The 13,547-nt window shown below is 34.9% G+C and overlaps 1 protein-coding gene across 2 annotated transcripts; it reads left to right on the top strand.

Annotated features, from left to right (window-relative positions):
- The first annotated feature begins 10,548 nt into the window (after positions 1 to 10,548).
- On the top strand, positions 10,549 to 13,143 carry LOC110670578 (probable WRKY transcription factor 31). Of its 2 annotated transcripts, none has more exons than XM_058141003.1 (6): positions 10,549 to 11,040; positions 11,133 to 11,228; positions 11,315 to 11,471; positions 11,582 to 11,952; positions 12,043 to 12,156; positions 12,280 to 13,143. In XM_058141003.1, exons 1-6 carry the CDS (start codon positions 10,672 to 10,674, stop codon positions 12,907 to 12,909), a joined length of 1,737 nt encoding a protein of 578 aa, XP_057996986.1. In that variant the 5' UTR covers positions 10,549 to 10,671; the 3' UTR covers positions 12,910 to 13,143. The 2 variants fall into 2 exon arrangements, with proteins under 2 accessions (XP_057996986.1, XP_021688363.2); XM_021832671.2 differs by having other exon boundaries at positions 10,551 to 11,040; positions 11,315 to 11,488; positions 11,584 to 11,952.
- Positions 13,144 to 13,547: the final 404 nt, after the last annotated feature.

Below are 13,547 nucleotides of genomic sequence, written 5' to 3'. Positions count from 1 at the left end.
ATTTGTTGTCTTTTATATTTACACTTTGATTTGATGTTGCTTTTGCTTTATTTCTTTAGAAGGCTATAGAAAAGAGAATAATATATTGAGCAAGGTAAAGGTAATCAATACAATGATTAACGTCCATGTGAGTTCCATGGATATTAATATAATAAATCTAAAGCATGAAAATTGAGGTGGAAACCCGAAAGCAATCTTAGAGAGACAGAGTCGAGTTACTTGTTAATTTCTTAAATTTGATTAATGTATAAATTTCGTCAAATCGAATTGAGTTTTAAATTTTAAAATAAGCAAAGTATTCGAGAACCCATGGTGCATATGAAAGGGCCGAGAGAGGCCCATAAGCGTGGGTACTGGTAGGGTTGTGTGTTTGGAGTGAAAGCAACCCAATTGTGGGTGATAGTTTCTAACAATGGTACAGTTTGTTGTAGGTTTATTGGGCCAAGAGAATTAAGATCCAGAAATCCTCTAGAAAAATGACCACAACGTCTTTAATTTGATTGAAAAGCATGCAATAGCCCTGTCAATAGTGGAGGGCTGCTGCAAGGAAAATTGGAAGAAAGTTGTATACTCTAAAAAAGTCTTAATCCATTAATGCAACTTTGAAAAAGCATGTGATATGGTCATATAAACCAATCACATTCATACCCATTACGTCTACCTCTTTCTTTCAATCAATAATCAAGGCTATTCCCACTCCCTCAATACAGGAAAAGTAGTCAAAGGAGGAGTTTTAATACATTAATTAGTTATTTATACAGTGTGTTACCTTAAATATATGCGCTCTCAAAAGTCAAAAAAGGCTTTTCCTCCATGGTATTGAAGTCTGAGGTTTGTATAGTGCGAAAGATTGCCTGTTTCGTCTGTGAATAATTTTGGCTTCATCCAAATTTCAACTTTTTGCATGCCGACGGAAGAGACGTGCGTGCACTGCCTGCTGATTGGGGATTTCGGATTTCCTCAGACTAACGTCTCCTCCTCCAGAAAAATTATATAATTCACCAGTTATTCTGCGCAAATGTGTGTATATGAAATAACAAATCTCTCTCTCTCTCTCTCTCTCTCTCTCTCTCTCTCTCTCTCTCTCTCTCTCTATATATATATATAAATGTAAGTTTCATAAAATTTAGTGTCAAAAATTTTTTTTTCTTTAAATTATAACTTTTTTAATTTATGTATTAGTTTATAATTAAGTTGTCATTTTATGAGTTTGTTTTAAAGAATTTGAGAATACTCTTTGATAATATTATCGTCAAAAAATTGTTACATATATATAATGCGGAGTATTAATGCTAAAGCCTAAAATTAAGGATCTTATACAAAAAAATATGGTTTGACTTTGTACATAATAATACAATAAAGGAAATATATGATTTCCCTTAATTCATGAACTATAATGTCGGAAAATCATGGATTTTCCTCCATTACTCCCCCTCAAGTTGGCACATGAAGATTGGAAATGCCCAACTTGCTAAGTAACTCACAAAACCGAGCTCGATTGAGTGCTTTAGTGAAGATGTCTGCCAACTAGTGTTGAGAAGAAATAGATTTGGGAATTAAAGTATGGGACTGAAAACGTTGTCGTATAAAATGGCAGTCGATCTCAATGTGTTTTGTCCGTTCATAGAATACAGGATTGGCAACAATGTGAAGAGCTGCTTGATTATCACCAAATAGTGGAACGGGTTGATGACAAGGTACTTGGAGATCATTCAAAAAACAAATAAGCCAGATGATTTCACTAGAAGTGGAAGCCATAGCACAATATTCCGCTTCGGCAGATGAGCGAGATACTATAGATTATTTCTTGGAGCGCCAAGAAATAGGAGATGAGCCAAGAAACACAATTTAATCGGTGGTGGAACAACGGGTGATTGGGCAACCAGCACAATCAACGTCACAGTATGCCTGAAGAGATAGAGAGCCATTAAAAGGAAAGAAAAGGCCTTGACCAGGAGATCCTTTCAAATAGCACAACACACGAAGGTCAGCATCGAAATGCGATTGTCGTGGAGAATACATGAACTAACTGAGAACATAGACAGCATAACTGATGTCAGGCCGTGTGATAGTGAGATAGAGAGTCGGCCTATTAAGCATTTATAATGACCTGGATCTGAAGATAATAGGCTTGTATCATCATGAAGGTTATGTTTAGTATCCATCGGAAAAGAAAAGGGCTTTGCACCTAAAAGTCCACTGTCTTCAAGAATATCCAGTGTGTATTTTCTTTGGCATATGACAATACCAGAAGAAGAGCGTTCTACCTCGATGGCAAGAAAATATTTGAGCTTCCCAAGGTCTTTAATATGAAATTTATGATCAAGATAACTCTTGAGCGAGCAAATGCAGATGGTATCATTGCCAGTAATAATAACATCATCCACATAAATTAAAACAGCAACAAAGAATGAGCCATGATGAAAGGTGAATAAGGAATGATTAGCATGAGACTGATGAAAATCGATTGCAAGTAATGCTATAGTGAATTTGTGATACCAGTTTCGAGAAGTCTGTCAGAGTCCGTAAAGTGATTTTTGCAGCTTGCACACACGGGTCTCCCCCTTTTGGGCAAATCCTTGTGGGATTTTCATTTATACTTCTTCATCAAGATCACCATGAAGGAAGGCATTATGAACATCTAATTGGTGAAGCTCCCAATTTTTTACTGAAGCAATAGCAAGTAAACAACGGACTGTAACAAGTTTTACCACAAGTGCAAATGTTTCATGGAAGTCAACCCCTTCAATTTGTGTGTAGCCTTTGGCAACTAAGCGCGCTTTGAATCTTTCAATGCTGCCATCTGGATTGTATTTCACTTTGTATATCCACTTAGAGTCAATAGCACACTTGCCAGGGGGCAATCTTGTTAATGTCCAGGTGTGATTCGCTTCTAGGGCATTAATTTCCTTGGTCATAGCATCTCTCCAATGTTGATGTTTCACTTCTTGAGAAAACGACTTGGGGTCATCTATAGAAGAGATGGCTGCCAAAAAAGTATGATGAGCATATGAAAATTTTGAATATGAAACAGTTTTAGAGATAGGATGTACTGTCGAATTAACTAATGAATGCGATGAGTGCAATGATGAGCTTGGAGGAACAAGAGAAGGGGGCAAATTTACCATAAAGTCTCGTAGCTTGTAGGGCATGGTACGATGTCGCTGAGGACAAGAGACATTAGTGTCAACGAGAGCAGATGTTTCAATAGTGGATTGTCTAGTAGAAGGAACATCTATAGTATTAGATTGATCTAGGATAGGTTGTACCTCAAGAGGATCAACTATTTGAGTTGTCTGTGTGTTTTCAAGTGGTCTAAAATTGGAAATGGGACCCATATCTGGTTGGTCAACTTGAGAGGAATTTGAGTGATGCAAAACTAGTGACGACTCAAGAGGACTAAGTAAAGCTTGATCTGATCCAAGAAACATGCTATTGTCCACAAAATTCAAATCTAAACTAGGAGAAGCTGCTGCTATGTTATTAGTAAAAGGAAATATTTCCTCAAAAAAGTTCACATCACAAGACACATAAATGCTCTTGCTTTCAAGATCAAAAATCATGTAACCCTTCTGTCCATGTGGATAGCCAAGAAAAATACCAAGACGGGATAGTGGTGCAAATTTATCAAGAGGTTTATTATTAGTATGAGCATAGCATAAACACCCAAGAGTATGCAAATGATCATAGGTTGGCAATTTTCTAAACAACATCTCATATGGAGTTTTGTTACCTAGTACGGAAAGTGGCATTCGGTTGATCAAATAGGTTACTGTGAGTACACATTCTCTCCAAAATTTAATAGGTAAATTGGCCTAAAATCGCAAAGCTCGAGCAACTTCTAATAAATGTCGATGCTTGCACTCGACAACCCCATTTTATTGCGGAGTGTGAGAACAACTAGACTGTCTCTCAATACCGTGCTTCATGTAATAAGCCAAAAGTTCACGATGTTGAAATTCAAGTCCATTATCTGTGTGAATGGCTTTTATTGTAGTGTTAAATTGTGTTTGCACCCATCTAAAAAAATAAAGTAGATAACCACATGTCTTAGATTTAAATTTCATTAGAAAAATCCAGGTTGCCCTACTATAATCATCAACGATAGTTAAAAAATAGTGAGCATGTGTCATAGATGCAACTTTATATGGTCCCCAGATATCACAGTGAATTAAATCAAAAACATGTGATGATTTATTGATATGTAAAGGAAAAGGCAGATGAGTTTGTTTCGCTTTACAGCAAGCATCACAAAAATTTCCTTTCTTATCATCATGAGTAACAGATATAGTTGGAACAAGAGAAAGATGATCCATTGGAAGATGCCCTAATTGTGGATGCCATAAACTAGAATTCTGTGAACATTGAGCCATTAATGCCTTGCCCTCTTCTCTTGTTTCCAAATAATACAGCCCATCGCGCATTCTACCCATTCCAATCGGAGTCATCGATGGTAAGTCCTGTATAACACAAAAATCAGGCCAAAAGGTTACTCTACAATTTAAGTCCTTTGTCAACTTGCCTACTAACATCAAGTTAAAACAGAAATTCAGTACTCCAAGAACAATCTTTAGCACAAGATTCTTATCCTAGTAGACAGTCCTGAAAGCATTAACTTAGACCAAATCACCATTAGGAATTTGCATTGGTGGAATATTAGGATGCATAATAGGAGTAGATAACTGATCAATATTACAAGAAACATGATCCGTTGTGCTTGTATCGATAACCCAAGGTTTAAACTTCTTACCAAAAAAATTATTCACCAGATTTGCAAAAAGAGAGGTAGAGTTGTTACTACCAAGGAGAGCCAACAACTACTGATGTTGCTTAATTGAGAGTCCTGGTATGGGTGAAGTTATAGAGCCACTGTCAATGGTTCCTGCAAATCCAGAACTAGCCACTATTGTTTGAGAGGTCAAAGACCCACCCCCTCGACCATGAGATGCTAATTCATTGCGAGCATGGCCTCCTGAGTTGTGTGTTTTCTTCTGCCAATGTTCAGGGTAACCGATGATTTCAAAACAATTATCATGACTGTGATTTCCCTTCCCATAATGACTGCAACGCCCCTTATCTGTCCTTCATCCACCATTTGCTAGACCATTAATGTTTTGTCTTCCATTTGAATCTCCACGTGCGAGCAGTGTGGTTGATTCAATCACAGGTGTGCGATCTGCAACAAGATTCTTTTGTTTTTCTTCTTAGGCTGTGAGAGCATAAGCTCAGCCCAAAGTAGGCAAATGATCAATGCTCAAGATTTGGGATCAAACAACACTGAAGTTTTCGTCCAAGCCCATGAGAAAATCAAAGACTTTCTCTTCTTCATGCATGGATGGCATTTTCTTAGCAGCCCCACAAGTGCATCCACAAATGCAGGTGAGTACAGGGTTGAGTGCTTGCAACTCATTCCAAACAACCTTCATTCTTCCATAATAAATTGGAATGGGAGTCTTCTCCTGCTGTAACAGTGCAATTGCACATTTTAATTCATACACCCTTGGTGCCAGTCCTCGTGTAAATCTTTCTTGCAAGTCAACCCATACTTCACTTGCAGTTTCTGCATGTGCAACACCACTTTGTAGTTCTTTATCTAACGCATTTGTGATCCATGACAACACAATTGCATTGCATTGCACCCATGGTTCAAAATCTAGGGAATTAGCATCTGGTTTCTCAATTTTTCCATTTACAAAACCTGCCTTGTTCTTTGCGGTGAGTGCATTCAACATACTCCTTCACCATGTAAAATAATTTCCACCATTTTCTTTTGAGATGATGTGTGACGAAAACTAGTCCTGGATGATCAGAAGGAGCCAAAAAGTATGGAGATTTGGGATCAATCGCTACACTTTGTGATGTTGCAGCAACTGATACCAAACCCTCCTAGTTCGTATTTCCCTTGAAATTTTAAAGAATAATTAGCTAGGTTCTAACCCGCTCTGATACCATAAAGAATTTGAGAATACTCTTTGACAATATTATTGTCAAAAAAGTGTTACATATATATAGTGTGGAGTATTAATGCTAAAGCCTAAAATTAAGGATCCTATACAAAAAAAAAAAAAAAAAGGTTTGACTTTGTACATAATAATACAATAAAGGAAATGTATGATTTCCCTTAATTCATGAAATATAATGTCGGAAAATCATGGATTTTCCTCTATTATGTTTGACAATATTAATTATTTTAATAATTATCAATTATTTTATTAGCTATTAATTATTAGTGGTTAGATATTTATATAGTGATTTAAAATAAAAATATTTAGTAAATATTATTATTAAATTAGATATTAAATATAAAAATAATAATATAATATTTTTTTACCTTAATTAAAATACTCTCTCAATCTCTTAAAATTAAAATTAGGAGGAATAACATTTTATAAACCACCTCTCAATTATGTTTCCAATAAATAAATTTTAAGATAACTATCTTTTTCAGTTTTAACAAAACAAATTTATTAATAATGACCATATCCATATATAGATGAAAAGATAAGACTCATTTTATGACTTTGAAATATGAATTTATTATCTGTGGTTTTTTTTTAATTATAATACAATAACATGACATTAGTTTTTAGGTACCATGTTTAATATATATTTTAATTTTATTAAATGATTTAGTGATCATAATAATATATAGCACTGTTCAAAACAAACATTTTTCTTTGTACCTGTCAAATGGTCTTAATAATAATAATAATAATAATAATAATAATAATAATAATAATAATAATAATAATAATAATAATAATATATTTGGATTGAATTAACTATGTATTAGGTTGTGACCATTATGTATCTATGGATTTTATTTCAAGAGTCATATCAGAATGCTCCTTTCATGATAATAATTCTTAATTTGGAGTCATATCATTACAAGAATTAATATTGCCTTCTTTACAAGACAATTCAATTCAATAAGGTTCTTTTCTAGCACTTGATCATGGCAATCCAATATATATATATATATATATATATATATATATATATATATATATATATATATATATATATATAAACACCACTGTTTTCTACGTTTTCAAATCTAAAGAGGGAAAAATTGCACTTATATATAATTCGGGGTCAAATAAAGATAATGATGAAGCAATTAACCATGCACCTGTTCCAACTGTTTATCTTTTCTAATCGTGCTTACGTCATGATGATTCCTACATTAAACATGAGGTTTTAGTAAATTAAGTTATATTTTGATGGCTTATGTTTAATTGTTAATAATTGAAAGCCAACTAACCTATAAAGACCAATTTAGCCACTTGATTAATGCCAACTACCGAAATCAAAGAAAGCCATATATACCACTTTGCCTTTATTAGAATTCAAGATTCATAATGCTTCAGCAGATGATAAAGAAGAAGCTTGAAGGTTTCAAATTGGTAGGAAAAAAAAAACAGCCACAACTGGACTAAAACCATGAACAAGTTGATGTTTGTTTGACAATGAGTGATGGGTCCCTTAATTTCTGAATTTATATTGTATTAAAAGGTTGCTGCCTATATATATATATGCATGGCGCTCCTATCTATCATCTTCCATTTTATCGGTTTTAAAAGGGTTTGAAATTAAGAGAATTCCAATTGAACTTTGTAAACAATCCAAGAAAAACAAAATTATAGTATTGAAAAAGTAATGGCAGATGACATGCCCCGGAAGAAAAGTTAACTTCATTTATATTTAATTTGTATATTTAGGGTGAATTCCATCAATAAAATAACAAATTTTCGAAACCTAACCACTTGAAAATGTAGGAATTCAATCATTAAAATAACAGAATTATGAAACATAACCCATTTGAAACTGTTGATTTGTATTGCCCGAGGTGATAGTCTGATTGCAAGAGCAAAGTGAAATGTGGGTGTGAAAAGCATCAAGAAAAGGGTTGGAGACTGGAAAGAACACGCAAACATGTTTGTCTGAATGGCGTTTAGGTGACGGTGTGCAGCCACAGCCAGCGGGTTGGGTTTCCAATTTCTATGATTCGGAGCTGTCAAAACCTAACCTCACACCAAATTTTCTACGTCATGCAAGTAAGCCACGTGGGGTTGGTGTCGACATCGTCAATTCATATCTTAGTCAACTCTGTCTTTTTCTTCTATGTTGATCTTCATTTTTTTTTTTTTTCTCTCAGCCTTGAAAATCTTGATTGTTTAATGGAATCGGCTATTGACATTTTGAGTTTTTTTTTTTTTATATGGTTGCTTCCCTCTTCTACTTTCAATTAATTAATATATTTATACATCTAAAAACACACACATATATATATATATATATATATATATATATATATATAAGCTATTTTAATTAATGGGATTTTGAAATTCAATTTCAAATAAGACAATAAAGCCCAAAATGAGGGAATGATTAGAAGATACCCATAAGGATTTGTTTTTCAGTTAATAGCTGTAATGGAAGACCGAAAGAGAGAGAGAGAGTCCTGGCTAGCTAGCTAGCCATCTATATATCTGGTGAGTTGAAACAGTACACATTGTAGTGTTGTTGATAATTGATAGAGAAGAAATTAAACCTACGCCAGCTGCATCCATCAGTATCGGTTCTCTACCCCGATAGCAACCATGTAGTAATTGTTTTTTTTTTTTTCTCACTTATTTAGTTCATAATATTTTTATTTTTAATTAAAAATGTTAATTAATTTACTTGTTATCTTTTTAAATAAAATTATTTATTAATATTAATGAACTTTAATTCAATTCAATGATATCATAGAATAATTTTCAAAATTATTATATTCAAATTTTAATCTAAATTAAAAAATATGTATTGAAGAGACGCCCAATAATAAAATGATTTTTAATAGCAATCTTATTGTTGCTAGCTTTCCAAAAAAAAAATGAATTTGGTCTTGTTTTCCCATTTCCATATAGAAATTATTTGCCCATTTTGAAATGATTGAAACAAAGCAAACTATTCAACTTGCAATGTTCAAACCAATGTTTTGACAAATCCAAAATAATATATATTAATTTCTTTTATTTTAGGTTGTGAAGCATAATCTGGCATTATTTTTATAATATGCTTGGATTTCTATACTCAAAAGCATATCGGTGGTTTTAGTCCTTTATTTTCAAGTACACCACTCATACAAATTTTTATTAAAAAAAAAATTAATAAATTAAAAAAAAAAGTTAAAAAATGAAAGAGTAATTAAAAATATATATATATATGGCCGACATCTATAGCGATCTAAGCGATATGAGGTGTGAAGTTGTAGTTTATTGAAAAGGGAAACAGATAATTTCTAGTCAAGGTAAAGACAAAGGACGCTCTCCAACATGAACAAATATTTCAAAAGGTAAACATTGCAATGGAATAAAAGAACGTCACTACACGTTGAAAATGCACGCGTGTGCAATTAAAACAAGTGAAAATTTTCGATTATTTCAGAATAATTATTTAATTACCCGATAACCTAATAGCGATGCCGTTTTAATTCCATCCTCAACTACTTTTTTTTCTATTGCCTCACGTGTTTGTTTACGTGTATAATTAACAGGGTGGTTTTCAAAGTTGGAATTTGAATACACCACTCAATCTTAAAACTTCCTTTTCCGTCTCTATCTATAAAATATTATTTTTATTAACAAAAAAATAATTAATGCTTTCCACACTGAACTAATATTTTTATTTCTTAAAAAAAAAAAAAAAACTGAGCAGCTGCTGCTAAGGTAATGCAGCTGTAGGTACCGATTACACCAATTGGAACAAAAACCAGGAAGAGAAGAAAAAGAAAGGAAATGCAGAGAGAATTATTATATACATATGAAGATTTAAAAGATAATATTTAAAAAAAAATAATTAATTTTTCCTTAATTAAAAAAAAAAGTGAAACTCATGTAATTAAAAAAAAAAAAAATACATGTGCACCTAGCTATCGTTCAACGCAAAGAGGGAAAAGAGATGCTAAAAAGTCAAGGCAAGAGAATCGGTCCCATGGGTAAACAGTCAACAAGGTTACCGGAGAGGGTAGATCTGAAACGTGAATGTCTAGTGTTGTAATACTTGGGGCCACCCATAGACTAGGCCACTTCCCCACCAGGTCTCCCGTCGCTAAACCTCTCGCCCGGGCCGTCAAACTCGTTGACTTCGCCTCCTCCCTGCTCCTCATTCCTTCATTATTTTTTTTTTATTTTTTAATTTTTCATCTTCTTTCCTTTTTTTTTTTTTTATTTTATTTTATTTCCTCATGTGGAACGCAGCGCTCCATTCGGGACGGTGGATTCATTTCTCTTCTCTGTTCTTTTAGGCATTTGATTTATTATGAATGAGTCAAATTCTTTCTTCTCCTCCTTATCTACTCTGCTCTTGAACTTGAAGTGGTAGAATAAAACGGGTGATCCATTTGAGTATCCGTTTTGTCACATGACAAAAAGAATTGAAGGGTAGGGCTCAGTGCCAGCTGGAGAGCTGACGCACCGTCTGACGCAACACATGAAAATCCTGTAAATTTCTTCTGGTCTACGTCCAAGCTCCATGCCTTTTTATAGCCGACCCAGTTGCACCGGTGAAAGACTTCACAGACTTCTCACACATAACACCTCTTTCTCTCTCTCTCTCTATCTATCTGTGCTTTTGGTCTCTGTTTTCCCTCTCTCCTTTTCTTTCTCTTACTCTCTTTCTTGATTTATGGACAAAGCATGGGGTCTCACCCTTGATTCTGATCCTCCTATCTCCTTCTTTTCTAACGCCACCAACAGGCCTCCTTCTGTACCAGTAGTCTTCGACTCTTTCCTCAATATTAAGAGAAACCTTGACATTCCTGCTCAATCTCTTCGGATGTTTCCCTTCCCTGTCAACCTTTCCCGCCTGGATGACCAGGCAAAACCATCTCCCCCCGACGACCACCGTGTGCTTGTTGGTGAAATCGACTTCTTTTCAGATAAGAAGAATAGAGCTGTTGCCGATAATTGCATTCACGGCGATGATCATGATTCCAAAGCCGCATGTGTCGCTGTCAAGAAGGAGAATTCTCCAAGGTCAAGCCTTGATGTAAATGTAAGAACAGTCTTTCTATTATGATTTAATTTATTTTTATACATCTTCAAGAAATACGATTATTTATTTTTGTTTTTCATATCTAAATTTAGACTGGTTTGCACCTTCTCACTGCTAATACTGCAAGTGATCAATCCACGGTGGATGATGGGGTATCATCGGACGTCGATGATAAATCCAGAAGTGAGGTAATAAACCTTTAACTCAATGGTCTTAGAGTTATTTTCAGCTTTTTGAAGACTGCCTACATAAGGATTGATTTGCCTCGTTTCAGTTAGCGCAATTGCAAGTAGAGCTCCAAAGAATGAATGCAGAAAATCAAAGGTTCAGAGACATGCTTAGTCAAGTAACCAACAATTACAATGCTTTGCAGATGCATCTTGCAGCTTTGATGCAACACCAGCAGCAGCAACAAAACCATGGAACCGAAGCTAACCAAGAACATGAGGTTCGTAGCCTACTTATTTTTTACAGTGCCTGCATTTCTTCCATGCGTAAAATAGCTAATTTAGTAATGTTTTTTCAATAATTATTATATTTCAGGTTGTTCAAGGAAAGCCCGACGAGAAGAAACTTGAGGTGATGCAGAGAAAATTTTTGGATCTTGGCCCTTCAGCGGAGACCGATGAAATGTCTCATTCATCGTCTGATGAGAGAACCCGTTCAGCCACCCCTCAGACTAATATGGAAACAGCATCCGTAATAAATAATGGGAACCAGCAGGAGAATTCTAGTATCAGGGATGGCAAAAGAATTGGCAGAGAAGACAGCCCTGATTCAGAATCACAAGGTTGGAATCCTAGCAAAGTTCAAAAATTGAGTTCACCCTCTAATAAGGGTCTTGATCAATCTACTGAGGCCACCATGAGAAAAGCCCGTGTCTCTGTTAGAGCTCGATCAGAAGCTCCCATGGTGTGTAATTAATTAGCCTAGTCTTGTTCATTAATCAAATTTTGTTATATTACCGCAAAAGCTAATTATTATTATTATTATTTTAATCAGATCACTGATGGATGCCAGTGGAGAAAATATGGACAAAAGATGGCTAAAGGACACCCTTGTCCTAGAGCCTACTACAGGTGCACCATGGCAGTTGGTTGTCCAGTTCGCAAACAAGTATGTATCGGTTTCTTATTTCTTTTTCTTTTCTTTTTTTTTTTTTAAAAAAAAAATCCATTACAAATCATAATCAAAGCTGTAGATTAAACTAATTTTGTGATTTGTTTTGGTGAATTACAGGTTCAACGTTGTGCAGAGGATAGAACAATCTTGATAACAACTTATGAAGGCAATCATAATCATCCTTTGCCTCCAGCTGCCATGGCAATGGCGTCCACAACAACAGCAGCTGCAAGCATGCTACTTTCAGGATCAATGTCGAGTGCAGATGGGCTAATGAACCCAAATTTACTAGCTAGAGCAATCCTTCCATGCTCATCAAGTGTGGCAACAATTTCAGCTTCTGCTCCATTCCCAACTGTAACATTAGATCTCACCCACAACCCAAATCCACTTCAACTCCAAAGACCTTCCAGCCATTTCCAAGTCCCTTTTCCAGGTCAACCCCAGAATTTTGCCTCCGTCACCGCCCCACAATTGCCTCAGGTTTTTGGTCAAGCCCTTTATAATCAATCAAAATTCTCTGGCCTCCAGTTGTCTCATGAAATGGGGTCCTCCCAATTACCCCACCAAGGTCAACCCCAACAATTGCATCCAGCACAGCGGCCCTCACTAGTTGACACAGTCAGTGCTGCGACCGCGGCCATCACCGCGGATCCTAACTTCACTGCAGCACTGGCAGCCGCCATCTCCTCCATTATCGGTAGTGCTAACGGCAACACCACCACCACCAACAATAATAGCAAATAGCAATAAGCAACAGAAACTACAGAAGGGTTTCAATTTTTATCCTTTTTGCTGCAGTTCCTTGATGTCGGTTCCTTAATTTGTTTTTTGGGATAAGAAATTAAGAATGAGATGACATGTTCATATATATATATATACATATATATATTTGTTGTTCTTGTTGGGGGGAAGGGGATTAATTATTGACAAAAAGAAAAAGGGATTAATTAGAACACAGAATTACATTATTTGTTATTATTTCGTTATGCATAACTTCTGTTCTAATTGTTTAGAGAATTAATACAGGAAAAGGATAGGAATAATTAAATTTTGCATTGAGTTGAATTTAATGTATTATTGCTCTTTATATTCAACTTTTCTTCCTTCCCATTTGTTTGAATGTGAATGGCGAAACTAGAAAGGAAATGGAAAATACAAAAGAAAAGTTGACAAGAAAGGACAACGAATATGGTGATCTTAGCAGTCAAGAAATACGGCTATCACTATTTGACACGCAAAATGGTTGGTGTAGCCAGGGCAACCAGAAACACTCGGGGTTACTCCCTTCTTTCTCCCCCAGAAAAAAAAAAAAACAATCTAAGGAATTTAATTTATTTAATTAGATTTAATTTTTAAAAAAATTAATAGAATTTATTGAATAT

This window comes from Hevea brasiliensis, chromosome 18 (genome assembly GCF_030052815.1).
Source record: "Hevea brasiliensis isolate MT/VB/25A 57/8 chromosome 18, ASM3005281v1, whole genome shotgun sequence".
Taxonomy (NCBI): domain Eukaryota; kingdom Viridiplantae; phylum Streptophyta; class Magnoliopsida; order Malpighiales; family Euphorbiaceae; genus Hevea; species Hevea brasiliensis.
Note: the sequence above shows the minus strand (reverse complement) of the source record. Positions and strands in the feature narration are given on the sequence as shown.